This window comes from Condylura cristata, unplaced genomic scaffold (genome assembly GCF_000260355.1).
Source record: "Condylura cristata isolate star-nosed mole 26May11 unplaced genomic scaffold, ConCri1.0 scaffold00008, whole genome shotgun sequence".
Taxonomy (NCBI): domain Eukaryota; kingdom Metazoa; phylum Chordata; class Mammalia; order Eulipotyphla; family Talpidae; genus Condylura; species Condylura cristata.
This window is the reverse complement of record NW_004567109.1, coordinates 2876783-2904512: the sequence shown is the minus strand read 5'-3', so window position 1 is coordinate 2904512 and position 27730 is coordinate 2876783. Positions and strand designations below refer to the sequence as shown.

The 27730-nt window shown below is 57.3% G+C and overlaps 3 protein-coding genes across 4 annotated transcripts in view; 1 reads left to right on the top strand and 2 right to left on the bottom strand.

Moving 5' to 3' along the window:
* Positions 1 to 4531, bottom strand: part of PEX14 (peroxisomal biogenesis factor 14) — a 105430-nt gene extending 100899 nt beyond the window's left edge. Inside the window, exons 1-2 of the mRNA XM_004678504.2 lie at positions 4469 to 4531; positions 2927 to 3199 (exon numbers count right to left, since the gene is read on the bottom strand). Of these exons, the coding sequence (XP_004678561.1) occupies positions 2927 to 2962 (36 nt within the window). The 5' untranslated portion in view covers positions 2963 to 3199; positions 4469 to 4531. The remainder of the gene's footprint in view (positions 1 to 2926; positions 3200 to 4468) is intronic.
* Positions 4423 to 12152, top strand: DFFA (DNA fragmentation factor, 45kDa, alpha polypeptide). The gene is made up of 6 exons (XM_004678503.2): positions 4423 to 4614; positions 5977 to 6138; positions 7990 to 8132; positions 10154 to 10343; positions 10536 to 10684; positions 11404 to 12152. The coding sequence occupies exons 1-6, from the start codon at positions 4479 to 4481 to the stop codon at positions 11614 to 11616; spliced, it is 993 nt and encodes a 330-aa protein (XP_004678560.1). The 5' UTR covers positions 4423 to 4478; the 3' UTR covers positions 11617 to 12152.
* Positions 12153 to 14300: 2148 nt separating this feature from the next.
* On the bottom strand, positions 14301 to 26715 carry LOC101629597 (centromere protein S). 2 transcript variants are annotated; one of them, XM_012722153.1, is made up of 5 exons: positions 26636 to 26715; positions 23715 to 23838; positions 23091 to 23124; positions 21177 to 21243; positions 14301 to 14609 (listed from the first exon to the last, which is right to left on the bottom strand). In XM_012722153.1, exons 1-5 carry the CDS (start codon positions 26684 to 26686, stop codon positions 14601 to 14603), a joined length of 285 nt encoding a protein of 94 aa, XP_012577607.1. In that variant the 5' UTR covers positions 26687 to 26715; the 3' UTR covers positions 14301 to 14600. The 2 variants fall into 2 exon arrangements, with proteins under 2 accessions (XP_012577607.1, XP_004678559.1); XM_004678502.2 differs by lacking the exon at positions 14301 to 14609 and adding an exon at positions 19417 to 19892.
* Positions 26716 to 27730: the final 1015 nt, after the last annotated feature.

The following is a 27730-nucleotide window of genomic DNA, read 5'->3' as shown; positions in this document are numbered from 1 at the left end:
TTTTTTTTTTTTTTAAACAAAGGTGGCCAGTACCTTGATGGAGAAAGAGCAAGCTGCTCAACATGACGGAACAGTGGACACCCACTGGCGGGAGTAAGCCTGGGCAAAGATGATCACCGTCATCAGTCCCCAAACACGCAACTTCACACAAAGAAACGCCAGCACGCACTCCCCAGAATGGCGAAATTCCAAAGACAGGCGATTCCGACACTGGCGCATCTGAGGGGCCACTGCAGCCGTGCCAGCGGGAGTCACAAGTGCCCACGTGCACAGTGTGGGCCATGACAGAACGGGCTAGGAAGGACTCTGCTGAGAGGCTGTCCCATGTAAACAGTTACATGGGACAAACGAGGCGAGAGTATGAAGCAATCATCGGCATTCCAACAGACTGCTTTAAGTAGACTGCAAAGATATACGCCATTATGAAAGCCTAAAGTCATAAAGGACAGCCACGATACACTCTGGATTTAAAGTGTTCCTTAGCCAAGTTTCAAGGAAACTAATTCAGAACAAATCAAAGAATTCAGTGAACTAGCAGCCCACGTCTGAAAAATCATAACCCAGAAGATGTTATAGTGGGGCCCGCGCAAAAATGTAGTTTGTGAGCAAAAATCTTGAGTTTATCGAACGAGTAACAGAAAACACGCGATGCCAGGCGCTGTCTAATGTAGGTTAACCCCCTCACGGCAACCCTGTGCGGGAGGTGCAAATTCCTGTCGTTCGGATGAAGGGTCTGAGGCCATCGATGTCACTTGTCCAAGATCACACTAGGGAGGAGTGGGACCGGGCGTCTCAGCCAGCGCGTCCTCTGCTCTATATTGCCTCTCCGAGGGAACACGGGTTACTCATTCATCCTAGTCTTTCGACATGAGAGCATGCCACGAGGCCAACTAACAAACTCTCTGAGGCAGAATACTGGCTCATTTCCACATGGAGCTTCTCAGACACAAACTGGGTTTGGGGGAATCATGCCAACAGTTCTTGCACTCTGCTTTGACTGGAGAAATGGGAACCCAGGTTCCCGACCAGGACTTGCAAATGCGATGACCAGCAACGAAGAGGCGCAGCTTCGCCTCAAAGGTGTGCACGTGAAACTTTGTTCGTCAGTGACAGAATGTGGCACGAAGGGGTGAAGTTTTCTCCAGCTGCCAGCACACTCTGATGTAATCCCATCTACCAACTTGGGGAAGGAGGGCAAAGGACAGCAGACCTGAACGCCAAACAAATGCTGAGCAAGCCCCCTTAAAAGCCCTCAGCTCCGTCTCACGTGTACAGAGAGGTCAGCTTCCAGAAACACTGGCTCCCAGTGCCAAGACTCCCAGCACTCTCCACCGCACTTTCAAATCACCTGTCCTAGAAGAATCAGGACCTGAGCACCCTTCAATCCCAGCTTGTGGGCATGCCTAACAGTTCAGGGCGGTCCAGACTGAGGAGCCTGAGCACCTCAGCAAACTAAGTGGGGGAGAACAAGAAAGGAGGGTCCCCCCTCACTCCAGAACCGCAGGCAGTAAGAAGGCCAGATCAGCAGTGACTCCCCATGATTTACAATCCAGGCATCTTCTTTCTGAGTCATTCACACAACTAACGGAAGCTGGTCTGTGGGACACACACTCCTTTGAGTGCAATTCCTGTAAAAGACTTATGATGAAGAATAAAACGGTAAGAGTCACTAAGCAGTGGTCTTCTGCCTAGGAAAAAAGCAGAATGTCAGTAGGTGGCTGAGAAGTCCTACAGGTGTTTGAGAGAAGTGAGGGGGTAAAGTCCCGGTTGAAACACCTTTCTTCTCCCTCTGCCTAATCCTAACTAAATTTAAGCATGCCCGCTGACGGGAGGAGCCCACACCTGGACCCAAATTCTGAGGCAGCCAGGCACACTGAATGGGGCCTGTTACAGATCCTCAGATCCACTTGGGAGAAACAGCAGTTTGCCCTAGTACTTCATAAAGACCCAGGGAGCCCGGAAAGACACAATGATAACTGATCCCGTGCATGGCGCCACACACAGCAAAGGTAGGGGACTTCTTGCCCCTTCCTTCTCAGCCCCTGCCCAGCCCACCCCCAGCATGCACTGCTTTCTGACAGTAGACACACAAACAGCCATGAGCCCTGGTGCTTGCAGCCCCAGCAGGAGCCTCGGCATCTCAACAGCTATGGTGAACACGAAAGGGGGGTCCCGCCTCCCAGGGCACTCCCAGCACTCCAAAATTGCAGACAGTGAGAAGGCCAGAATGAGCAATTATTATTCCCCGTGATTTACAATCCAGGGGCTGAACCTGCTGAAAAGCTAGAGCAGAGTCCCGGCCGAGAAAACCCAACCTGGGAAGCGAGGAGGGACCCTCACCAAAGTCACGGTGGCATCTGTTGCTTACGGTGAAGCCCCTTCCTACCAACGCACTGAGAGGGTCCCGTACACTCCCACCTACAACGAGGACGGGAAAGCGAATAGGTGGCTAAAGGCACAGAGGCTGGCGGCGGGGCCGCCCCGAGAGGCTGAGGCTTGAGCTGGGGCGGTGGGAGCCCAACTGAGTTAGCACCCCTCCCCCGACGGGGTAGCCGGGGAGCCCGAGTCTCACCCCGCTCTCTTCCAACCCGGGCCCTTGCAGCTCAAGGTTGGGGGCTTCTCGAGGGTCCCGCCACCGTCCCCACCAAGCTCAAGTAAGAGCCCAGGGGTCATACGGCGGGAAGTGGGGTCCCGTGGGCGCCGCCGAGCCCTGGGGGCACAGGCTAGGTAATGTGGTCAAAGAGGGGTCACCAGGGGAGGGGCCAGGCGCCGAGGACCTAGGAAGGGGCGGGTCTCGCAAGGGGACAAGAAGTCTGGGCTCCCGTTTCGGAGACTCGGGATCCCCAGCTGACCCCCAGCCTCGCTCCTAGTGTCCCCTCCAGCCGGGGTCCCCACCACCGCGGCGGGGCAGTCCCACTCCCCATACCTGGTTCGGCTGCTCTGCCTGCTCCGAGGACGCCATCTTCCTGAGGCCTGACTAATCGATCGCCGCTGGGCGAGGCTTCTCCCAAGCGCTCCCGCTCTCGCTCTCCCGTCCAGACTAACGTAATCGAACTGAGCCGGTCGATGGGAGTCTCAGGGCCGACAGAGGAATCCCGGTGTCCTGGTCACTTGGCAGCATTTCCATGAGGTCACTGCTTCCCAGGAAGAGCTGAAGTTTGTCCTGATGTGTCTTATTCTTATTGAAATCAATCTCCGCCTATCCGCACAGTGTCGAATAAATGAATAAATGAGGAGAATCTTAGAAATTCATGGTTCGGTTCAGCACTATTTGTCTTTTTGCCAGACACTTCACTAGGCAAGTAGAAATACAAAGACCCAAGTCCAGGCCACAACACACGCACACACACACACCGCAGCATCACGGGCATGAGTCTAACTAACAACGGTGAAAGCTTTATTGGGAAAACACTGAAGGGGCTTTGGGGGAGGAAGAGCTTCTATGAACCACAGAAGCAGCTGCGATTTTTAAGCTAATTGCGAAATTACCCGAAAGACCTGCATAGGTTAGAACTACCTGTCGGTTCATATTGTATGTGTTTTGATCAATTATGGCGTATTCAAATACTGTTTTAAATGCTTACTTACCCTTTTAAAAATGAGATCATGTCCGATTTGTCTTTCCAAACAAAATATGAAAGGTACTGACTGAATATGAACGTATACCTTTTCTAATGTACCATGTCCCCTTTTAAACTTTTTTATTTTTTATTATTTTAATCTTAAATGTTCTTTTATCAGTGAGGGCAGAGGCAGTCTTTCCAAAAGACCACTTTGAGAAAAGGGATGAATGATAGCATGTGGCCAGTCTCAAACAGATATGTAGTTTGTCTTTCTCTTCTCTCCGATTTCTTTAAGGCCTTAAATTTAATCTATTTATTAAACATTTTGTTACGAAGTCTCCGGCCAATTGCACACCTGCAGCAGGGAATGGAATGGATAGAATTATGCAAGTATCTTATCTTCTTTGCTACATTTCCATCAAGACTGATAACTACATTCATCAATTTTTTTAAATTGCCTTTCTTCAGGCCTGGGATACCTTACTTGGAAAGGGAAAATCAACTCAAAACAGTAACAATTATACTTTAGTGTGAATATTATGCATCTATCTATGCAAAAAAAAAAAAAGAGTGTTCTGACACTTCAAGAGAGTAGGCATGTACTTCCTAGAGTAAAATAAATCTACACTGACCGACCTTCTTTGGAACGCGAGATTGCCACTCCTAAACATAAGCTAGAAAACAACTCCTGGCGGAACTGCGCGTTGTGCCAGCTTTAGACCCAGAGACTACAACTCCCGGCATGCCCCCAGCACCACATCGGATAGCGGCACCTGGAACTACACATCCCAGAATGCCTTGGTACCACGCGTGATTCGCCACGGAGAGAACTACGTCTCCCAGCATGCCGCGCGTGAAGGTGGACCGCCCGCACAGAGACCAGTTTCCGGAGTCATCCGTCCCACCTTGAAGAGAATGGAGATGGCGGGGGACGCCGGGGACTCGGAACCCGACGAGATCCGGGCTCTGAAGCCGTGTCTGCTGCTCCGCAACCGCAGCCGCGAACAGCACGGCGTGGCCGCGTCCTGTCTCGAGGAGCTGAGGAACAAGGGTTGGCACGGACTCGGGGCCGGGAGCCGGGAGGTCGGGTCAGGAGTCGCCACTCGGGGGTTCTTGAAGCGCGGGTGGAGCCGGGAGCGTAGCGACTGACGAGTTCCAAAGCGTGCACAGGCGCCTTCCCTTGATTTGTCTTGGTGGAACTCACCGTGGTGGAAAGGCAGCGGGAAGCGGTGTCGGACAGACTCACCTTGGGTGCCTGGGCTCAGGCCAGTCAGTTTTTAAAGCATACTCGGCCAGTGAGTTCCCGCCGCTCGGGGGGTACCACATCTCCCACCCTGCCTTGCCGGGGTGTCGGGACTTTTCAAATGATATATTTAAATGACTTGCAAATGTTAGTAACCTGTGCAGTCACTTGGTTACCCAAAGGGATTCAGCGGGGTAAGGTGGGTGCCTGTGCCAGGCACGGCCCCCAGTGTGTTGGGCCCCCAGGGCTTGCTCTGTCGTCAGTGCCCCACAAACCTCAGGCAGAGCCTCCCAGAGACTCCCAGGCAGAAGCTCTGTATGTACCTACATGGCATCCCTTTTGCCACATAAATATTTACATCACTTTCTTGGCTGTGGGGCACTTAATTTTAGTGCCCACTCAGCACCTGGCCAGATGCCCCAGCACAGTGACACGTGTAAGTGCTTGTGTTCTCAGGAGCTCAGCCTTCACGGGGTTGCTGTAGACAAGATTGCCCGCCAGAATCAGCAGCCTCTTAGCTACTCTTACGCTAGTCCTGCTAGCACCTTAGGGTCGTCATCACGGACAGGCGGTGCCCACCTGCACTGGCGAAAGCCTCTTCTCAGTGATGCTAAAAATAAAATGCTACTGATGCAAACTTCTGCTTCTCTTATACTTACCTGCAGATTAGAAAGACTGCAGAGGAAGACACTGCAACAAACAAAGAGCATTTCCTTGTCCTTTTTGACATTTGACAGTTTAAGATGCTCACTGAATAAGTGATGAGGTGGAATCAACTCGGGCTTGGTTGTGTTCATTAAAGTAAACACTTGAGCGTTCCCTGAGGTGGGTGTGGGGTAGTTGTGGGGGACACATCTCCAGCACCAGACTGGGTTTCACTCTCAACTCTCACTTGCTGGGTAACCCTCAAAAGATTGCCTGTCTTCACTGAGCCACAGCTTAGACATCTGTAAGAACAGAATAATAATCGTACCTGCCTTCAAGGCTTGTTGTGAGATGAAGTCCTGTATGTGAAGAGCACAAAGTGCATTAGCACTAACAGTCATGGTTATTGTGGTTGCTACCTACCAGGAATTCTTCCTCAGCTCTAAGGACATACCGAGAACTCAAGGACTGATGTGATTTTTCCTATGGATACTTGTCAATTACTAAATATTTTATTCCTCTTAGCCTGTGACATTCTGGCCATTGACAAGTCCCTGGCACCAGTCACCCTGGTTCTGGCAGAGGATGGCACCATAGTGGACGATGATGATTACTTCCTGTGTCTGCCTTCCAATACTAAGTTTGTAGCGTTGGTTGGTAACGAGAAGTGGGCGTACAACAATTCAGGTAAGAAACACTGGCTATACAGGAAATGACATGTGCAGCGTGAGATCCAATGCACCAAACACCTGACCCGTATTACCAGCTAGGCACCAGTTGCCGTCTCTCTGGCTGTTTAGTAACAAATATTTACTTGGCACCTTCGCTATGCCAAGCATGGTGCCGAGTTTAGGGGTGAAGGTGAATGAGACATGGGCTCAGTTCTCAGATAACTCAGACAACTAAACTGCAGCAAGGGGCCCTGGTGGCACAGGGCCTAACGTGCAGCACTACGAAGCTCTCCACAGCCATTGCAGCATCCCCAGCCAGGGAGTGACCCCTGCAGCAGGGAGGCGCAGCAGACCTCTCCTGTGTCCCTGCTGCCCCCCCCAGCAGTGGGGATGTCAGTACATCTGCCTGTCCTGCTCCCCACTCTGTCTCTGGGGAGCCCTCTCACCCCTGCACCTCTGGCCTGTGCCTCAGTTCTTGTGTGCATGAATACACAGATTTTTTTTTAAATAAATAAATAATGAACTGCAGCACGGCAGAGAGATCAGTGCCGCAGGTGGAGGCGGCTGCCTGGTCTGAATGCTCGCTCTGCCATCGACCAGCCAGACTAACTCCTTAGTCACTGAGAATAAGACAGCACCCAGCTCTGGATACTGTCTGCATTGACTGATAATTCTTCCTCATGAGGAGTCAGGGTCAGGACTGTCCCATCCATTGCAGAATTTTTTTTTTAATTTATTTATTTATACAGAACTGGGGTACAGGCCAGAGAAGCGGAGGGTGAGAGGATTCACCAGGGACAGAGTGGGGAGCAGAACAGGCAGATCGACGAAGTACACTGCTGAGGGGAGCAGCGGGCTGGTCAGGAGAGGTCTGCCGCGCCATGTGGTCACCTCCGGGGCAGGCGGGGATCGAACTCATGCGGAAGCGGCTTTAGCTTCTCAGTGCTGTGCTTTAACCCGCTGCGCCACCAGGGAGGGCCCCATAGCAGAATATTTAACGGCATCCCTGATCAACCAAACACGCCTTCATGCATCATCACATGTTCCCTGGGGGCAAAATCTCTCCCGGTTGAGACCCACTGGCAGGAAGCTTTTAGGTCTTGCCCGGCCTGCGCAGGACGTGCTGCCTATCAACGTCATCTCTGTGGCGCTGTGAAGGGAAGCGACCTTTTGAGTGCGAGAGCTACAGAAGCAGGGAAAGCACCCTCAGCAGTGGCCCTCTGCTAGCCACCTGTGTGTGGGGTCCCAGGGAGCGCCAGCTCCACTTGAGGGGGTGATCAATCCCCAGCAGGAGAGGTGCTACAAAAGGGAATTTTTTTTTTTTTAAGATTTATTTATTATGCACACAGAACTGGGGTATAGGCCAGAGGTGTAGGGGCGGTGGGAGGATTCCCCAGAGACAGGGTCTGGAGCAGAACAGGCAGATGTACTGAAACACACTGCTGAGGGAGCAGCGGGGAGACAGGAGAGGTCTGCCGACCCTGTGGGTCACTCCCTGGCCGGGGATCGAACTCATGCTGAAGTGGCTGCGGCCAGCTTCGTAATATTGTGCTTCCATCCATTGTGCCACCAGGGAGATCCCAAGAGAGGTACTGTTTTGTATGCAAAAACGGAAGACAGCAAATACACAAAAACCAGCCTTAAAGCAACCTTTCACTTGGAAATAAAAATGGGACAATTATGTCCTAAATGGGGATTGACTTTTCCATGAACCCTTGAGAAAAAGGTGCTTCCTTCACCACTGGAAAGATGCTAAGTGGGCAGCTGGAAGGATATACAGACATCCACAGGGGCAGAGTATGTTGCTGGGGGATGGGGGGCCACTGCTTCAGGGTAACCTGACAGGTGCATTCTCCCCATGCATCAGATGGAGGGACAGCTTGGATTTCCCAAGAGTCCTTTGATGCGGATGAGACAGACAGTGCAGCAGGGTTAAAGTGGAAGAATGTGGCCAGGCAGCTGAAAGAAGACCTCTCCAACATCATCCTCCTGTCAGAGGAGGACCTCCAGGTAGGCCTCCCCTGAACCCCCAGCCTCGCTCCTCTGGCGCCGGCCACCCCTGCCCTGCTTACTCCCGTGCCTCTTGTCACCAAGACCTCATGGCTTTAATTGGTCATAATTCTTAGGCGACAGCCAAGACTCTCCATTGCACAGTTCCCGCCCCAAAGTCAGAATTTTCCAGTCCTCTCCCTGCGTCAGTCACAAGGCTCTTTCCTCAAAACGCAGACGTGCTCGTGCCCAGTGGGGGTTGAGCATGTGCCGCCCGAGACGTGGCTGTGTGCCGGACGCCGGAGCCCTGTGACTTACTCTGTGCTCGCAGCTCTTCTCCAGTAAAGCTGGGCTAGATCCAGGTGTGTTAAGCCGTAAATACTTACTGAGCACCGCCCTGTCGGGCACAGCTCCGTGCGCCGAGGAGCAAGCCAGACACAGCCCCTACTTTAACACACACGCCTTCCTGTGGCGGGAGGCTGGGAGACAAGAAGCCCGACCGGCAGGGCGAGGCCGCGAGTACCCTGAGTAAGCGCTGTGGCTCCAGTCACGTGGCCCCGCGTCCACGCGGGGTACAGTGCGTGCGGCAGCCGGGCGGCGGGCCCAGTGCCCGGCAGTGATGAGCAACAGAGAAGCTGGCATATCTGAACACTGCGGCACCACCCGGCCGCTGCTGCGTCGTGAGAATACCGTGCTGAGAGAAGCCAGACGCGAAAGGCCACGTGCTTTCTGGCTGCGTTTATGTGAAAAGGCCAGAATGTGCACACGTGTAGGGCAGAGTAGGTTAGTGGTCACTAGGGCTGGGGAGTGGGGACCCAGCGAGCAGGAAGTAACTGTTCGTGGGCTGGGCGTCTGGAGCAGGTGGTGAGGGCTGGGGACTAGACTGAAGCCCACTGAGGTACGCTTTCTGGGGTGTATCATGTGGTGCACGAACTGTAGCTCAGCAAAGCCGAACACAGGGAGGGCGCACAGGAACACGCTCCCTTCCTGAAGACAACCCGTCGTGCGCTCCCAGCCCGGAGAGATTTTTATGCAAACATTGTCCCCTCCTCCCCCTTAGGCCACAAATGAGCGTATATTACCTCTTTTCTTAAATACAGTTTTTCTTTTAATTTATGTTTGGCACACAAGAACTGGAGTGCAGGTGCGGGGGTGAGAAGATTCCCCAGAGACAGTGGGAGCAGAGCAGCAGACTGACCAAAACACACTGCTGAGGGAGCAGCGAGTCTATACATGGCGTCTGGTTTCTTTTTCTCCACTGAGCAGTAGCCTGGTTCAGCGATGTCCCGTGATTAGATACCAAATCCCCACTCTGGTCAGCGATGCGTGGTGGTCAGTCTCGCTCTTCCAGACCGTGCCACAGCACCCTGGCTCCGGTGTCGCTGTGCGCCAGTGCTTGTGGGCAGAATAAAGTTTGCAGAAGCATGGTTGGCAGACATTGCTAGGCACCCAAGAAGTGACCGTTAAACTCAGAGCTAAAGGAGAAAATAGCCTATCGGGGGTAGAATGGACCAGAATAGTCCATTTAGGGACAAGAGTAAGTTTCTTTAAGAAACAAAGAAATGGGCCTCCCTAGTGGCGCAGGGGTTGAGTCTCAGTCAGCACTGTGAAGCTGTCTGCAGCCTGAGTTCCATCCCCAGCCAGGGGTGACCCCCAGGGCGCAGCAGACCTCTCCTGTCTCCCCGCTGCTCCCCTCAGCATGTGTTTCAGTCATTCTGCCTGTTCTGCTCCCCCCTGTACCTCTGGCCTGCACCCCAGTTCTGGTATGCATAAATAAATTTTAAAAGATCATTCTGCTTCATTGTATAAACCATCATGCACCTCCTTTATATCTGCACAAGTGGGTTTTTTAATGAAGCGTGAAAGCATCTATTGCCTAATTTTTCAACAGAAAAATGCACAAACCCCAGCCTGTCTGGGCCTCAGCCTGATCAGCTACTCCAGGTAACCGGGAGTAGGTCGGCAGCTCTCTGGGGACGCTCCTATGCTCCCCACAAGCTGAAAGACCCCAGGATGTCTCACCACCCGCACTTGTTTGCTAGGTCCTCATCGATGTCCCATGCTCCGAGCTGGCCCTGGAGCTGTGCCAGAGCTGTGCCACTGTCCAGGGGCTGCAGGGCACCCTCCAGCAGGTGCTGGACCAGAGGGAGGAAGCCCGCCAGTCCAAGCAGCTCCTGGAGCTCTACCTGCAGGCTTTGCAGAAGGAGGGCGCCATCCTGGCCAAGCATCAAGGTAGGCCTGGGGGTTGGGGAGCTCCAGCGAGAACTCGGGGCCACAGAGCCCTTCCTGGAGAGAGCACCCGCCGGTATGACGATGGCCGGCCCCCCGGAAGGGCTTCCTGTCCGGCCGGCTGTGCTCTGGCCCGCTGCGCCTGCAGCGGCTGTGTCTTTGCCTGCGTGCTGAGCCCCCACATCTGCTTTGCAGAGTCCAAAGCCGGCTTCAGCGAGGGGATGGACACGATCGATGTGGGCGTGAGCAGGGAAAGCTCGGGAACCGCGCTCGGAAGCCAGATCCTCACTGCACTGAAGGAGAAGCCTGCCCCAGAGCTGAGCTTGTCTAGCCAGGACCTGGAGGTGGGCGAGGACCGGGGCCCTGAGCTGGCGCAGCGGCTTCCCCTGGAGGCGTAGGCAGTCCCAGGCGGGCGGGTTCTTCGCCTGCACTCCCTGAGGCCACGCTGCCCGCTGGCCTGCTTCGTGCCGGCACACTCGCACACAGCTCAGTGAACCTGAACTGTGACAGGTGGGCGTCCTCCCTCAGACCTGCCAGACTTTCTCCCTCCCGAGTGGAGGATGAAGCGACTCAGCCTGACGGGGTGGCAGGGCTGGGGCCTGTGCGGCGGCCTCCTGCCAGAAGTGTAGGAGAAGGGGCCTAGTGGGCGACACGTGGCTATGATGGGAGACACATGGCTATGATGGGGAGAACCCCACACGCTTGCGGGGTCACCTCATGCGGGCTCAACCCGGGCCCAGAAGCTGCCGCCTCACTCCTGGCCCTGGCCCTGGCCCTGTGCGTCTGCTCCCTGGTGTCACGGGAGGGCAGGGAGCTTGGTGGAATTTCCTGAGTGGAGAACTTCACGGTTGCCCCACGTAAACGTCTTTCCACAGATGCTCCCCTGTTAGTGGTGAGTGGTAAGGACAGGCCGTGACAGTTTATTACGGGAGGGGCCCGGCGCCTCTGCATAAAGACAAGCACTTCCTGGCGCGGCCGAGCGTCGCTCCCCTCAAGAAAACCAGGCGGCCGCAGGCGCGGAGAGCAGAGGTAGCCTTCTCAGTGCTTCTTGTTCTTGCCACAGTTGGTTGCCAAGGAGGACCCCGAAGCATTGGCCGCCGCTTTGAACTGGGACATACAGAAGACAGAAGCTGCCCAACAGGCCTGTAGTCAGGAACTTGCCCTGCGCCTCCAGCAGATACAGAGCTTGCGCTCTCTCAGGAGCGTGTCGGCCAGGAAGAGTTCCCTGCCTGGAGACCTGCAAAGCCCCAAACGGGCCAGACAAGACCCCACCTAGCCCACAGCGGCCAGAGGCACCCTCGACTTTGTTCTTTGTTTTCAGGAAATCCCAGTGGCCTGGCAGTGTTTGCTGCTTGCACGCTCCTCCCCCGGCCGCAGCCCCTTCCGGAAGGCTGGCTCATGCCCCCAACAGCAAGTCCGGACCCAGCGGATGGCTCCTGACTCGCCTGCGTGACACCGCGCAGCGGCGACGCCCCGCTCTCCTGTGCCTGCGTCCCCCCCTTGTGAGCACTGGTGAGGGCAGAGAAGGGCAGTCGCCCTGTTGTGCCCTCCGGATCCGGCTCTGAGCACAGGACCGCGAGACAGTGCGGGGCGGCGTGGGCATGGCGCAGCCGCGTCCCAGGGAGTGTTTGTGTGTGTTTAAGGGGCACGTTAAGCTCGCAGCCACAGGTACATCCGGAGGGTCTGATCCACCATTTCCAACACCGCCTCGGTGCTGTGAGGCTGCACGTTACCACTGTGAAACTCCAGCCCTCCAGCCTTCCAGCGCTTTGCGGCCGGGGTCTACTGGTCATTAAACTGATTTCCATGAGACTTCGGCTTCATGACCCATCTGTTTGCCGCAAACATGTTCTGGTTTTGGCTGCAGTTCAGTCTCCTGTTGTCCGCCCCGTCAGCTGACCTAACGTGTCCTGGAGGAAGGAAACGCCAGTAAGGACACGGGGACTGGTCGTGAAGTAAGGACACTCACGACCTGGGCGCGGGCAGGGCAGGCGCGTCCTTCCCGTCCTCAAGGGCTGGGGTCGCCCCAGCCTCATTCCTCAAGAGCCTTCTGCTGTCGGGTTCTCTCGAGGAGGCCCTGCCCTTCCTTCTCCAGGCATCTCCGGGCTCTCCCTGCTCATCCTGGGGGCCGGGGCTGGCGCACATCCTCCAGGGCACCGGCACGTCCCCTCCGCGGCGGGACGCTCGCCCCGTCAGACCGCCAGCTCTGGGGCGTGAGCGGCCTTTCGTTGGTAAGGTTATGATTTGCTGGGTTTGTTTAAAGCCTCTGCACAATGCCCTACATGTAATATTTAAGAAAAAATAAAAGGGTGTGGGGTCACTGGGCACTGAGCCACGCCAGGTGCTCGCACTCCTGGGAACTTGCTGTGGCTGCCAGGTCGGCGTGGGCGTGTCAGAGGCCGGACCTCGAAGACCGCCAGTAGCGTTGCTCTTCATAAAGGGTTTTTCCAAACGGTGAAGCTCTGGGCTTTAAGATAATATCACTATCCATCACAAGGTAGCTACGTTCTCAAAATGTCCAGAGAACACTGAATCCAGAAAAAAATACGCTGAGTCTAAAACAACTGGACCCCAGGCGGATGGCGGACAGGCCCCACCCGCGTGCCAGCTGCCGTTGAGACGTTCCCAGGGCCGGGAGGTGGCCCCTCGCTGGGCGCCGGGTGCCAGGACGCCCTGCAGACCCGAGCTGACTAAATGCTCCCACACGTGAGAGGCCCGGGGCCCTGGCGCCAGAGCAGTTCGCTAGCAGTCGCAGCTCCGCACGGAGCCTCCCAGGCGGCGAGGCGGCAGCTGTGGTCATCTGGCTGCGTGGCTGAGCTGAGCCCGGCGGGGAGCAGGCGGCTCACACGCCGGCCTCCAGTCTCCATCCAGCGTGCCCCACTCGTTTTCTCAGGCCCACCCCCTGCTCCCCCCAGATCACTGGGTTCGCTAAGCCCGTGCAGGGAGTCGGAGTCGACTCCAGCACCAGCGCCTGCTATGTGGACGGCAGTTGCCCAGCCAGTCCCACCTGGGGTGGGCGCCTTCCCGTCCGAGCCTAGAAGGCGCAGAGGTGTGTCCGCAAGTAGCCGCGGGCACCCGCACACACAGCGGTCAGGGCGCCAGTGCAGGCAGCCGCTCGCCTCCCCTTGCAGGTGTCTGCCCTTGAACCGGGGGCTGCACCCCAAACACCTCCTGTTACTTCTGGCTGCACGGCAGGCGTCAGGTGGCCGGCCTGGGTCTGCTCTTCACGCGCACGATCCCACCACCCCTCAGCCGCTTAGGGACGGAAAGAGTGGGTCTCGGAGAGATACACCCCAGCTGGGGCTAACTTTTGGGGACCTTAGTGTCTGCAAGTGCAAGGTCATCCTGAGGCTGCACAGTTGAACATAAGGTCTGGCCTGGGGCAGAGCCTGCACTCTGCAGGCTTGGGGGGGGGGCGGGGGGGACTCCCCAGGGGTCGACAGGGATGGTGGCAAGGGCAAAGGCAGGTGCATCTTCAAGAAACGCTAGGGGTGTAGCCGGCAAAGACGGTTGAAAACTCCCCAGGGCGTGGGTGCAAACATGTGTTGACCCTGCCCCTGCCTCTAGGCCTTCTAGAATAGCTGCACAGAGCTGTGTCTAAAAATAGAGCAGGCGGGCATGCCTGTTCCTGGGGCAGGAGAAAGGAATGTCGGAGAAAGCAGCTGGGTCTAAGGCGCGCTGCACTGGCGCCTTCCGACCTCTCCAGTCAAACGTTCCCACTAGGCAACTGCCTTTGACAGGAGCTGTGCTAATTACCGCTTACCAAGCTCTAATTTCTGGGTAAAAGCAAAAGGAAAAAACGAATGGATTTTTCATTTTCCAGAGAGAAAAGGATAAAATAATAGTAGTCTGCAAGACAAAAAAGCGTTAATTGTAAAAATTATTAATGTAACTTTGCTAACCAAATTGTTTAGCTATTTAATTTCCTAATTATCCAATTTTTTTTTCTTTTTTTGCTTCATGGTATTTCTCCATTGGGTGTTATTTGTAGTTTTGCCTCAGTGGAACAGCACAGGGGGGGTTCCAGGGTCCTGGCAGCGATGTATCTGAGCAGCCTCGGCGGCCTGCAGGGACCTGGCAGCGAGGCCTCCTTCCTGCTGGGCGCCAGCACTCGGGTCAGAGAACCAGGAGGTGGACGCTGCTCGGAGTCAACCAGACACCTCAGTCCCGAGGAAGTGGGCCACCGGGTTCAGGCAGGTTCCAGACTTTCCAATGCCGTGTTAGAAGAACTACCGCCACGGAGTCTAGCTCTCTTCCAGCTTAGAGCGGCTTTAACAAGACAAACAGGAATTTTTTGTCACAACCTCAGTTATAAATGCAAAGGGGGTCAGGTCGACTGGGGCAACGAGAAGCTGGACACCGGGCACTGCCCACCGCCCTCTGCCTCTTCCTCCCGCAGCTACAAACAGATTTCCTTTCTTGTAACAACACCCAAATGGCTTTTCTCTGCTGGGGTGTCCAGACAGGACCCGCGTCTGTGGAGAAGCTACCGTTACTAGCCGTGTGGCGCCATCAGCAGGCGGTGTGGGCACCCAGAGTTCACTGGCCTCAGTGTCCTGAGGCCTGGGGTGGCTGGTTCTCCCAAACGTTCCTGCTCAGTCCCCTCACGCTGGACATGGCCCACACGCTGGACATGGCTGACTGTTAAGTGCCCCCCCCATCCCAGTGGTGGGAAGCGACCCCGTCAGTCAGTCGTGAGCATGTTAATCTAGTCCAGTGTGCAACTGGCGTCGGGTGACGCTTTCTCGGGACCCCTAAGCTGCTCGGTGGGCTGGGGCTCCGTGGCCTTGGTAGTTTGCCTGGAATGGCCTCCTTACCATTCAGCTATTGCTTAGTTAGAGGGCAGAACTTCCAGGGCCTCCCAGCCACTAAGGTGTCAGCGCTATCAAGCTGCCGTAGCCCCTGCAGCCTGAGTTCCGTCCCCTGCCAGGGCGCGACCCCCAGGGTGCAGCAGACCTCTCCTGTCTCCCCGCTGCTCCCCTCAGCAGTGGCTTTCAGCCAGTTCACCTGTTCTGCTCCCCACTCTCTCTGGTGAATCCGCTCATCCCCTGCACCTCTAGCCTGCACCCACTGAAACTGAAACACATGAACATACTTTTCTAGAAAAATCTTAGAAGACAAGTTCTGGAGGCTAGCTGCCCTTTCCGGCAGGCATCTTCCTCCAGTGCTCTGACCCAGTTACTGGTCTCTCAGCTGCTGTGTTTGGAAATGGGGCTGCTTATTAAGGCCGCAGCATCACACCACACTTTACTCAGCTAATTACGAATATGAGCTCAGGTCTGCGGAAAACAGGACAAGCGGTCAGCAGTCACCCTCTGTGAGCCTGCTCCCAGTGTCCAGGGAGAATAACATCCCAGTGTCCTCCAGCCGGCCTTTGCCAGCCTTCCCGGTGTTAGGCCTGGCCCTCAGAAACTTCCTGAGTCCAGATAGGAGTCCCTAAGCTTGAAAGTTCGCATCTAAAACCCTCACACAGGAAGTTGCCTTCAGAGCCTGTGATCCGAATCATAAACAGTATAATCAAGCAAGGATGTCGGAGCTTCAGGGAGAATTAAAACTTAATTATGGCTTTGCGGCAGTGGCTTGTTTGGTCCCCACAGCAGAGCAGACCTGGAGGAGCCTGGCCCATGTGGCCCCACAGTTGTGTCACAAAGCCCCCTCTTTCAACCATCCTTCCCTGTCACCTCTGCAAAGGATTGAGGGTGGGGACAGTGCCCTGCACAAGCCACAAGACCCCTCAGCGCAGACCTCTGTGGGCAGGAGGCTCCGTCCGAGCCCCTGGGCACCTGTGTCAGAGGCGGGGCTGGCCGGCACAGGCTGACCCTGGACTTGGCCTGGAAAGCAGATCTCATCCCCACAAAGCCAGCCTGAAGCTCCCACAGGGCTGTCTGGGGTTCCCTGTGAGCGGGCCACAGGCTTCCAGGCAGTGGCTTTGAGGGCGACACACGAGCATGTCGGCATGAGGCCTTCGCAGCGTGATTCAACCCTTGTTTTTAAATTACATTAATCAAATGATCGTTTTGCTTTCTGAGCACAATGTTAGATATCTCATGTGAGAGAACTTTTTTTACTTGCTCATGTGTAGAAGAACTGGGGTGTAGGCCAGAGGTGGGAGGGTGAGAGGACTCCCCAGAGACAGAGTGGGGAGCAGAACAGGCAGATCCACTGAAGCTCCCTGCTGGGGGGAGCAGTGGGGAGACAGGAGAGGTCTGCTGCGCCCTGGGGGTCCCTCCCTGGCCGGGGACCGAAGTCACGCTGCAGGGCCTGTGGACAGCCTCACAGTGCTGAGACTCACCCCTGCGTCCCCCGGCGGCCAGCGCCTCCCCACACACCTGTCACTGCCCTCACGGAACGGGTTCCAGCAGGCCGACTCCATGGTTCTTACACTGGCGGCTGCTCCCGGGAGAGCTTCTCTTGAGCCCAGGCCCCTCTCTCTGGCGTCCTCTTTCCTGATCACGTCACACGTTTCAGGGAGCCCTCTCCTGGGGTGCTCACGGCACAACACGAACATGAATTCTCTTGGCCAGATTTGTTCGCACAAATGCCAGCACCACGCTGGGCAGGGTGAGGTGTGGGCATGTCCCGACCGTGCCCTCCCCTCGTCACCTTGCAGACTCCGCACGAGTGGCCGTGTTGCTCAAGGGCCTGGGGGACACAGGGCGGCGCCTGCCTCCGCCGGTCATTCTGGCCAGCCGCGAGGCCACGTCCCGCTGAACTATAATGGGGTCTTCAGGTATTTCAACCCGGAGGCGGCGCCAGGACATCCCAGCACTCGGCAGCCGGATGGGCTTGTGGCTGCGGCGCCCCGAGACTTCGCTGTGGTGCCTGGAGGGGGAGACGCCTGTGGGGTTTCAGATCACTGGAGGCACCCTGGCATTACTGTGCCTTTTAAATAAAGCTGCTTTCAAATTTCATGGGAAGCAGAAAGACCCCGGTCTCTGAGGCAGTCTCAGCCGGCATCCCCCACGAAGTCGGGGTGGGGTTTTCACCTGTAGACCGTCTTCCAGAAGAAACTCTTGGCCTGGCTCTTTCGGGACCGCCCGAGGGAGGCCTCCGGCCACATGGACGCTTCGCCGGCCCGGCCTTCGAAGCCCAGGCTGGCCTGTGAGGCCCAGCGGCACCCCGTGCAAGGGCAGCCCGTGGGCTGATGTTCTCCGGCTTCCTCCTGGAGGCGCAGGGCTAAGTGCTCAGCCCCGCGAAGCTGCCGCGGCCCCTGCAGCACGAGTTCCACCCCCGGCCAGGGAGTGACCCCAGGGCGCAGCAGACCGCTCCTGTCTCCCCACTGCTCCCCTCAGCAATGTGCTTCAGTGGATCCGCCTGTTCTGCTCCGCGCTCTCTGAGGAGTTCGCTCATCACCACCACCTCCTCACCTCTTACCTGCACCCCAGCTCGTGTATGCATAAATAAATAAATCTTTAAAAAAAAAAAAAAAAGTGGAGGACAAAGCAAAGAGAAGTCTGGCTCAGCAGCACCAGAGACATAACCCCAGTCCGTCCGGCGACCGGGCTCCGTGACAGCAGGCCTGTCCACGTGAAAGCTGAGGAAGGTTGCACACCCCAGCTTTGCTGTAAGGAGAAAAGGGAAAGCTGACAGGCCTCAGCCGGGGTAAACCAGGGAAGATGCTTCTGCTGACAAGCGGGGGGGTGAGGGGTGGGGTGCCCCACACGGCGCCCTTCGACACACATCAGAGGGAGACGTCGGAGCCGGTGATGAATGACTTGCCTGAAACTCATCTGGTAATTTCAGAGAAAAGTCCTTTTTAATGGTCAATTTTATGGACTCTGTCTTGGAACTTTTTCAAAGTGGAAAAAAGAGAAAAATAAATCACTCGTGAAAGTTGCAAGTTCTCGCAACAGGGAGTATGATGATGTCAGTCCGTCTGCGGCGTGAGAACGCGGGCTGTGGATAAACGATGGTTCCAGAAGGAGGTGTGACCTGGATGGACACACACCCCGGCAGCCCCACTGTCCTGCCCCAACCCACACACCCCGGCCGGTCCCTGTCCTGCCCCCCAACCCACATACCCGGGCTGTCCCCACTGTCCTGCCCCCCCACACACACACCCCGGCTGGTCCCTGTTCTGCCCCCCTCCCCCGCCACACACACACACACCCCGGCCGGTCCCTGTCCTGCCCCCCCGCCCCCCGCCACACACACACACACCCCGGCCGGTCCCTGTCCTGCCAGCCCTCCACCAGGGCTGCAGCGGGGCTTCCCGGCTGGTGGGGAGACGGCACCGACTGGCCTCAGGGTCCACAACAGGCCCCACAGTTCAGCAGGGAAAAAGCTTGCCCAGCTCCCTGTCCTGGCTCCGAGGCAGTGGAGACCTTTCCTGCTGCTCCAGGCAGAGCGGACGTTCTGAAACGTCCCCAGCTCCATGTAATCTCAGTGACAGACCCTTTTCCCCAAGTTGTGTAGCAGCTGGTGTGACGGAAGTAACGCCCGACGGCACCGGGCCAGGTGCACGTCACAGACACCGCTCCTCTGTGTGGTTCACCGTCTGGTTCTAAGCTAATGGGGTCAGCTGCAGTTCGGATGACCTTCCAGGCCTCAGGAAGAAGTCTGCAGAAAAAGAACCTCAAGAGCTCCTTGCTGCCCTGGGGCGCCAAAGATGGCCACAAGGGAGGGCCAACATCCCTCGGACTCTCCAGAGTAAACTCAGCCTCACCTGGAACGCGCAATGGCAAAGAGGGGCTCGAGACCAGAAAGTGGAGCCAGCTCTTCCTTACAGAGCTGGACCAGCCCTCCGACAACCCCTAAAAAATGTGGTCAGACCACGCATCAAACATACAAAGGGGGCCTTCGCCGGGGGTGCAGTGGGTTAAAGCCCAGCGCTGCAAGCTGGCCGTGGCCGCTTCCATGCGAGTTCCATCCCCGGCCAGCGAGTGACCCCCAGGACGCAGCGGCCTTCGCCTGTCTCCCGCTGCTCCCCTCAGCAGTGGACTTCGTCCATCTGCCTGTTCTCTCCCCACTGTCTCTGGGGAAGCCTCAAACCACCCCCGTACCTCTGGCCTGCACCCCAGTTCTATGTGCATGAATAAACAAATCTTTAATATATTTATATGAAATGTGGCAGAAATTTCTACAGAAATGTGGCAAAAATAAAGGCAAAGACCACCAAAAGGAAACAGCTAGATGATTATATGAAAGAGTAAATAAGGTTTTTCCGAGCCGCCAGATGGAACTGCTGCGATGATCTGCTGAGTGCAGGCGCCGCTCCCTGTCCGGACAGGCTTCCCGCCGGCAAGGGGTATTTGTCCAGTTCTCTCAGGCGGGCTTCGGCAGCCGACGGCCCCGAGAACACGGCCTGGAAAGCACCTGGCTTCGCTGACATCTCCGCTTGTCTCTTCAGACCCACGGAGGCAGGCGCATTGCAGGGTCCAGCCAGCAAAGCTCGCCTTTCCCAAAGCCGCGCCGTTAGTGCTCACTGTCCACCCCCGCAGCCTCTGCTGGCCCCGCGGAGTTTCTGTTTTCTTCCTCTAACTTTTTCTTCTTTGCTTTTCTTTCTACATTAAGCTGAGTGAGCTCTTCATTTTTCTCTGTGATGTATTTTAGCTACAAAAAATATATTTTCAGAATTGTACTTTTATGTGGTTATAAATGTGTCCCATAAACCTACGGCCCTATGCCCGCTGCTGTTCACATCCACACTGAGGCGCTGGGCCGGAAACCTGCTTCAGCCCTGGGACTTACGTGCCGCTTAGGGTGCTGGTCTGGAAGAAGGAACCAGCAACAGAAACGAGCTCAGTGCTCTCTGTAACCTGCCAGGCCGGAGCTTCTGGAGTCTTCCAAAGACCTGGCAGGCGGAGCGTGCAGGAGTCACGCCGTCACAGGGCAGCCGACTGCCCAGGGTGGCTACACTGGCCCGACACCTACTACGTGCCACCCGCGAGCGACACAAGCAAGCGGGCTGGGCACAGGCGCTTTCAGCCAAGTTTAGCTCAACCCCTCAGTAATCAGCTCTGCTGGTTGGAAAAAATAAGAGTCCAAACTAAATGCAATATTCTCAGCAAACATCCACCAACCAGGGAATTTCCCAGATCAAGTAGCCATCATGATGCTGCAGAAAACTGGTGGAGAGAAATCCCCGCTGCACACAGAACCGCCAGCCCCTTCGCCGCGCTTCCTGGGGCTCAGACGCTTCTCCCTGGCTGAAACCGGACGAGGGCTCCCGCCAGTGGAAAGGGCACCGATCGGGTCAGGGGTCGGTCCGCGTGCCCCCCCGCCCCCCCGCGGGCTTCCTCCCTGCACCGGGTGCTGACAAGTCATGAAAGCCCTTGGCAGGCGCTCGTGGGGTTCAGGTAAAATGTCTGTGCCACTGTGAGCGCCTCTGTCCACTTTCCAGCTTCGCTCAGCTCCTGTGCACGGCACCTGCGTGTACCAGCCTGCCTTCGGCTCAGGGACGGAGCGGAGGAGACAACCCCTGCCCTGGGGGCGCCCGCGGGAAGCGCCACGGGCAGGGCACTGCCAGGCTGACTAAGCCAGGACGCGGCGGGCGGCCAGGGCCGCTGTCTGGAGCGCTCGGCCCGCAGGACGACCTCTGGGCCGCTCTAGAGGGTGCTCGCTTTCCCCGCCGACCCGGCTGCCAGGGACCCTGTGGGCACCCAGAACTGACGCCCCACCCCTAGCCCGTGATTACAAAAAGGCAAACATGAAACCCAGAGTGCTGACTAGGGCATAGCAAGACCCTCACGCTGAGAGTCCGTAAATCACATCCTGGCCCCTCTGGCCCGTCTCTCAGAGGGGCCCCAGGGAGTCGCTTCGGGCTGCGAGTGATTAATTGGGAATAATGGGTTCTGATGGGAAAGGGGACTGGGAAAGACATTCTCTCTCTCTCACCAGCGAACTGCTCCTCCTGGCTAAGAGCTTCACGTCCTCGGTGTTAATTGTGCTTCTTCTCGCGTGTCTGCAGAAAGGGCAGAAAACGACTCACCAAAGCGTATGGTTTATTTAAAGTTTTGACAGAACTCAAAGGCTCACGGTCAGACTTGGAACTGGCAAGGGCCACGAAGCAGACCCCATTTTGCGACTACGGTCATTAAGCCAGGGGGACACAAAGACGAAGGTCCGAGCCAAGACACCTACTGAGTAAGACCAGGCCTCCCTGGTGGCGCACGGGTACAGGTCCCACCCCCAGCCAGGGAGGGTCCCCCAGGGTGTGGCAACCCCCTCTGCCTCCCTGCTGCTCCCCTCAGCAGTGGCTCCGCCTGTTCTGCTCCCCACTCTGTCTCTGGCCTACACCCCAGCTCTTCTACTCAACAAATAAACTTTTTAAAAAATAATTAAGACAAAGGAGGTGGCTGGGAAGAGCCTGCCTTGCTTCTGCAGGGGGTCCTCGGAGAAGTCTGAGGAGCAAGGGTCTGACCCCACAAGGGGAGGTGTCTCCCTGAGCGCGAAGCCTCAGCCTGGAGGCAGCAGCCCGGCCGCAGGCCCCTGGGCTTACAAGACCAGCTGCTTCCTGGGGAGCCAGTGTCCAGCCGCCTGCCCGTGCCCCGCAGAGAACACCAGCCTCCTGCTGGAGAGCAGAGTGCCAAGGCTCTCTGTAAGGAAGCTAAACATTTCTAATTTCACTTTTACTTCTTCTTATTTCATCCTTACAGAAGCACTTGAAAGGTTTCATTGTCTTCTCCCACGGGGAACAGACAAATGGCGGGAAGGGCACCGCTGGGGACCCACCGCCTGGGGGAAGAGGCTCCGGGCTGCACACAGCTGACGTCTGAAGGGGCAGTCTCCAGACTAGGGGGGCCTGGGGGTCGGGCGGGGCTTCCTGGCCCGGACCCTGCTCTAGTCCAAAACGTGATGTTCTAGTCAACACCCATCTGGCTTGATATTCCCGTTTCCATGTCTCCCGCGGAACTGAAAGGGGCTGCATTTTCATCCAGAAAATACGTGGCAAGAGGCGACCGATTATTCCACAAGGGACGGGCTGGGGCGACGGGAGGGGGGGCCACAGCGGAGACCACCGCCCAGGCCACCGCGAGTGAGAGCGCCTGGTGGGTCAGCTCGTTTTTAGCCAAGTTGACAGTGCTAAGCGGGTTTTAGGGGTGCATCTGTACAGGGGCCAGAAGGATTTAGAACCTGTCCCCCGAGAACCTTCTATACTAATTCATTGAAAATACTCATCTCAGAAACCACGAGCCAACAGGAACCAGGTGAAAAGTTCGGGGCGTGGTAGAGGCTGGCAGGGATGCAAGTGGTGCCGGTGAGGGCGCTGTGGCCCTTCCAGGCCTTAAGTCATGCACGTTGCATCATAAAAGCAATCTGTTGCAACTGTTTTCAATTCCCTGAGGTGCTCAAGGGAGAGAGAGCACAACACCTGTGGGAGCCACAGCCCAGCAGCGGAAGCAAGTCCCTGCTTCTCCAGGAGACAGGCCGGCCGTGGCCACGCTGTGCCAGGCCGCACCTGCTGACTCGCCCCCCACCCCACCGCTCGCGCACGTGGGGGCTCCCCACGTCACCCCGGCTTGCAGAGGGTTCCTACGGGTAAGTGCCGGCACACTCAGGGCCCTGCAAACGCGGCTCATGCCTTTTCACCCCGAAACCAAGTAGTCCGGTTTTTTGCCAAAAAGGTTTGGAATTTTCCCCAAACTCCCAATCACGCCTGCCGGGGCGTGACTGCAGCAGCTGTGCCCTGCAGAGCCGCACTGAGAGCCGCGGCCCCGCCACACGCACGCAAAGAACAGCGAAGCCCCCACCCCGGCCAGGCGCAGAGCCGCTGCACGCAGGGCAGCCGGCCACCAGGGCCCCACGCACCTTGCAAACATTTCAAGGTCTTTGGCAAAGTTTTCTGAAAGAGAAAAAGAGGCAAGTTGGTTACTTTATGTGAGTCCTGTTCCAGGAGGACCTGGAGTCTCAGTTTCGGCGGCAGGTGCCGCAGAGACCGAGCCCACAGGCCCCGGCGGCACCCGGCGGCTCTCGCTCCCTGCGTCTTCCGCGTGCTTCTGGCACCTTCTACCCCTTGCCGCAAGCCTTCTGGTAACTGGCTTCTCCTTGCTTCCTGGAAACTATCCCTTCACTTTCAATTCTGCTACAAGTCAGCCAGTGCTCGCCAGGACACTCGCTTCCTCTAAGTTAAGCCGAGCCAGAGCCACCCACCCGCGGCCGTCAAACAAGCTTCGGGTAATACAGAAATGTTAGGAAGAATGAAATGGAAACTTAATGTTCAGGGCAGTTTAAAACACCACAGATGAAAGGCGCCAGCGCCAGGTGTCGGTGTAACGGGCAAGTTCCTTCCATAAAGCACTGAGCCTCCGGGTGAAGTTTCTCCACGACGGTCTCCGTCCAGGGGGGCCAGGGCCCCGCCTCGCCCCACCCACATTCCTCCCGGGCAAAACCCTCCCGGGGGTCACAGAGACAACGGGAAGACCAGCCTCGTACCGCACTGTCGGAAAGTCACCTCCGAAATGGCCGCGACGGTCTGTTTGCTGAACTGCACCTGCCGGTCGGCCGCGACTCGCTCGCAGAGACAGCCCACGGTGTAGTGCACCGCAGCCCGCAGCCGCTGAGGCGAACAGAAGGCGTTAGGGCGACGGGCCCGGCTCGGAGGACAGGGCCAAGCGAGGGTCTGCTCGCCGGGTCCCTCTAGCAAGGCCCGGAGGGCGAGTGACTTTCAAGGGCTAATACCCTACCCAGGCCCGGGAGGCCACCTGCGGGAGCATTACTTCCGTTAAAGGTCACGATTTAGGTCAAGTACAGACAAGGATCTGGGAAGTCAGGCTGGCGCCTTCGGCCACTTTACGGGCCCCCGCAGGGAGGCACCCAGTTCCTAGAGAGCCAAGGCCAAGCCACGCACTTGCGGAACAGATGAAACACCAGGCGGGGCTCTGCCCGTTCACGGTTCATCAAACAGATGCAGAAAGCCCCGCCAGGCTGCAGGACGCAGGCCCACAGAAAGGAGGGTGCGGCTGGCCCCCTTGGCTGACCCCCCTCAGCAGGGCCCGCACTGCTCCTCGGCTGCACTTTCAGATGCTGGGGAAAATCAGTAGCCCACGCAGAAGAACAGAGGCGAAGTCGGGCCTCCCTGCGGGTGCAGGGGTGACAGTCAGCGCCATCAAGCCATCACAGCCAGTGTGGCACCAGGCGATCCCCGGCCAGGGAGGGACCCACAGGGCGCAGCAGACCTCTCCTGTCTCCTGCTGCCCCCTCAGCAGTGGATTTCAGTGGATCCACCTGTTCTGCTCCCCACTGTCTCCGCTGGACCCTCTTACCCCTGCACCTCTGGCCTGTACCCCAGTTCTTACTGCATAAATCTCTAAAAAATAAAGAGGTAGAGCTAGCTAGGCCCAGGTCTCGTCTCATATCCATAACCCTGTTGAGCCCACGTGTGTGTGCGTGTCCAGACAACTGGACACGAGGACTGCTGGCCCCAAGGCCACACTGTACTAGCAGAGGCTCAGGGCAGAGGAACGGGAGGAAGTGTGACAGCAGCGGCCAGGCAGGTAAGCACGGGGCACGTCCTTTGCTTCGGACACTGCAAGGCCAGGTAAGCTGAGGTTTGGCAGGAGGCCGCGGGACCTTCACCCTGGGAGGAAGACCCTGCAAAGTCACGGGTTTAGGGCCCGGGGTGCGGAGGCCAGGTGTCCTGCATGCGCCAGGAAGTCTTCCCCCTCCGCTCTCCTGGCCTGCGCCTCCTGCCCTGGGCTGCGCCTTCTGCAGGCTGCAGACCCCTGCAGCTACAGCCCTGGGCGGCCAGTTTCACGCCTCTGTAGGGTTCCTCACACTGTCCACCTGCATGAGAGCAGCTGGCTGAGTGTGGGCCGCTCCTCCCGGCCTCCGCTGCACAGAGAAAGGGCTCGCAGTTCTAGCCCACCCTGCAGCCCTGCCGGCTTGACCAGTAAGCGTGTACATAGTCGGGGTCTGTACTAGGGGCTGCGAACTCAAGGCTGCAAAGGACAGCCCCAGCTCAGTTTCTCCCCTCTGCCCCTCCACCACGAATGGATTCTTTCCTGTCCACGTGAGGAAAGGCTAAGGGTGGGGAAGTGTCCCCGGAACACCAAGAAGACGAGTCTCCATGGTGCACGCTCCCTGACTGGGTGCTGGGTGCAGGGTGCAGGAAAACACCACCCACCGGGGAGAACTGGGACACGGCTAGGACTCCCACAACAGAGCGCAGGACTTCAAACTCCTGAGGATGGTCACTGAGACGGCGCTTGTGCCCTTAGCTTGGAGAGGCCTAGTGGAGTATTAAGATTAGAAGGCAAAGAGGCATGATCTCTGCAGTTAATTCTCAAATAATGCAGGAGAAAGAAGCAAGGGAGCAAATCATGAAGACCTGGAGCCTGGGGAGAGGGGCAGCCAGGAGTTCCCTGGACGCCACTTTTTCTTTAGGCTTGAACTTCTGTGAATAAAGGGAGAAGGTAGGTAAACAACTTCAGAAATGTAACACTTTGCGGGCAGGAAGTGCGAGTGTCCCTTAGGTGACTCCTTTAAAAAGAGATTTATTTGTGCATACAGAACTGGGGTGCAGGCCAGAGGTGCACGGGGTGAGAGGATTCCCCAGAGGCAGAGTGGGGAGGAGAACAAGCAGATCTACTGAAACCCACTGCCAAGGGGGAGCAGCAGGGAGACAGGAGGGGTCTGCTGCACCCTATGGGTCCCTCCCTGGCCGGGGATCGAACTCGCGCTTTAGTGGCTGCGGCAGCTTCGCAGTGCTGCGCTTCAACCTGCTGTGCGCCAGGGAGGCCAGGGGACTCCTTTTTGAGGCTGGCGGGCTGACCCCCGCCTTTTCCCTCTTCAGCACCGTCACCTTCTCAGGACACTATTTATTCCGCGGCTGGTTAGAGGAAGAACTGAATGCCAGCAGCCACCCTGCGCGGTGCCAACTCCGAGTTTCCACTTGTCCCTGCGTAGACGCAGTGCACACAGCCCCGGGTGGCGCAGCCGAGACTGACCGCCCGGAAGGATGACCAGCAATGTGTTTGCAACCTGGCGGGATGGCGCGCGCAGGTCGAAGCGCCCACTCCTTGCCGAGCGCTGGGCCTGGTTTCCCTCTAACGGTTGAGAAGGGAAACGGAGGCCGTCGCAAAGCCAGCGGGCGCTACACTCTCTGGACTCCGGCTGTGCGGTGCCCCACTGCAGGCCTCGCTCCCGCCGGGGCGTCGGGTGCCCACCAGCGTTGCCATGGAAACCCCCTCCCGCCCCGCCCCTCGGGCAGGCCAGCTGGCGCATGCGCAGGCGCCAGGCGGCCGGAAGCAACCTGGGCGCGCCCCGCGACCCCCGCGAGGGAGGCTCGAGACCGCTTTCTCTCCGGAAACAAGACGCCCGCTACCGCGGCCCAAGCGGGGCCCGGTGCCCCTTACCTGTTGGTAAGAGAAGCGCTGCTGCTCCTCGGCCCCTTCGTCCTCCTCCATCACAGCCCACAGGTTCGAGTGGGCGCGCGGGGACTGAAAGGCGCAGCGTCCCGGACGACCCAGTCCGGTTTTCCCGCGGAAGTTCCCGGCGACGGGTCGCTCGGAGGGACAAAACGCGAAGCGAAGTTCTACGTTGCCGGCGCCCCCTGGCGGCGGCTCTGGGAAGGGTTTTGCGGGGCCGCCCCTCCGGCCGCTCGTGCCCTTGGCCGCCAGGGGGCAGCACTGACCACGCGCCGCGCGGGCTGGGGGAACCAGAGGCTCCTAGAACGACGCAGCCATACACTTCATTCTACATTCCCTGTAGCCGCGGCTTGCGAATGCCCTGCAGTATCCACTGTTTGTATTCATAGTCACCAACAACGTGCCTCAGAGTGGCCAGGGATCGTGGTGTGATTCCTGCCTGTTCAGCCAGGGGGTCGCTCAGCTCAGGCCACTGACCAGGAGCAGTACAGGGACTCCCTGGTGGTGCAGAGAGTTAAAGTGCAGCACTATGAAGCTGTCTGCAGCGCCTGCAGCATGAGTCGATCCCCAGCCAGGATGCTGACCCACATGGCTTGGCAGACTCCTGTCTCCCCGCTGCTCGCTCAGCAGTGCACTTCGTGATCCGCCTGTTCCACTCCCCACTGTCTCTGGTAAATCCTCTCGCCCCCTGCACTTCTAGGCTGTACTCCAGTTCTGTGTGCATCAGTAAAATCTTTATATTACCTTGGTTGTTGATATTATTTAAGCCCAAGCTTATGTACCTTAATTTTTCTTTAAAGATTTATTTACTTATGCACACAGAACTGGGGTACAGGCCAGAGGTGCGGGGGGCAAGAGGTTTCATCAGGAACAATGGGCTGAAGTACATTGCTAAGGGGAGCAGCGGGGAGACAAGAGCAGTCTGCTGCGCCCTGTGGGTCCCTCCCTGGCGGGGAATCGAACTCATGCTGCAGGGGCTGCGGACAGCTTCACAGTCTGCGCTGTGACCTGTTGCACCACCAGGGAGGTCCTACATAACTTAATTTTTAATAATGGCCACAGTTGTCTCTGGCTTGGCATATG

Excerpts from the sequence above, each read along its gene's own strand:
- LOC101629597 (XM_004678502.2), bottom strand. The coding sequence starts at position 26,686 with ATGGAGGAGGACGAAGGGGCCGAGGAGCAGCAGCGCTTCTCTTACCAA. Across the intron at positions 21,244-23,090 it reads GACCTTGAAATGTTTGCAAG|ACACGCGAGAAGAAGCACAA; the intron begins GTGCGTGGGGCC and ends CCCTTTCTGCAG. Across the intron at positions 19,893-21,176 it reads CCAGGAGGAGCAGTTCGCTG|CTAAAATACATCACAGAGAA; the intron begins GTGAGAGAGAGA and ends TATTTTTTGTAG.
- DFFA (XM_004678503.2), top strand. The coding sequence starts at position 4,479 with ATGGAGATGGCGGGGGACGCCGGGGACTCGGAACCCGACGAGATCCGG. Across the intron at positions 8,133-10,153 it reads TGTCAGAGGAGGACCTCCAG|GTCCTCATCGATGTCCCATG; the intron begins GTAGGCCTCCCC and ends CTTGTTTGCTAG. Across the intron at positions 10,344-10,535 it reads CATCCTGGCCAAGCATCAAG|AGTCCAAAGCCGGCTTCAGC; the intron begins GTAGGCCTGGGG and ends TCTGCTTTGCAG.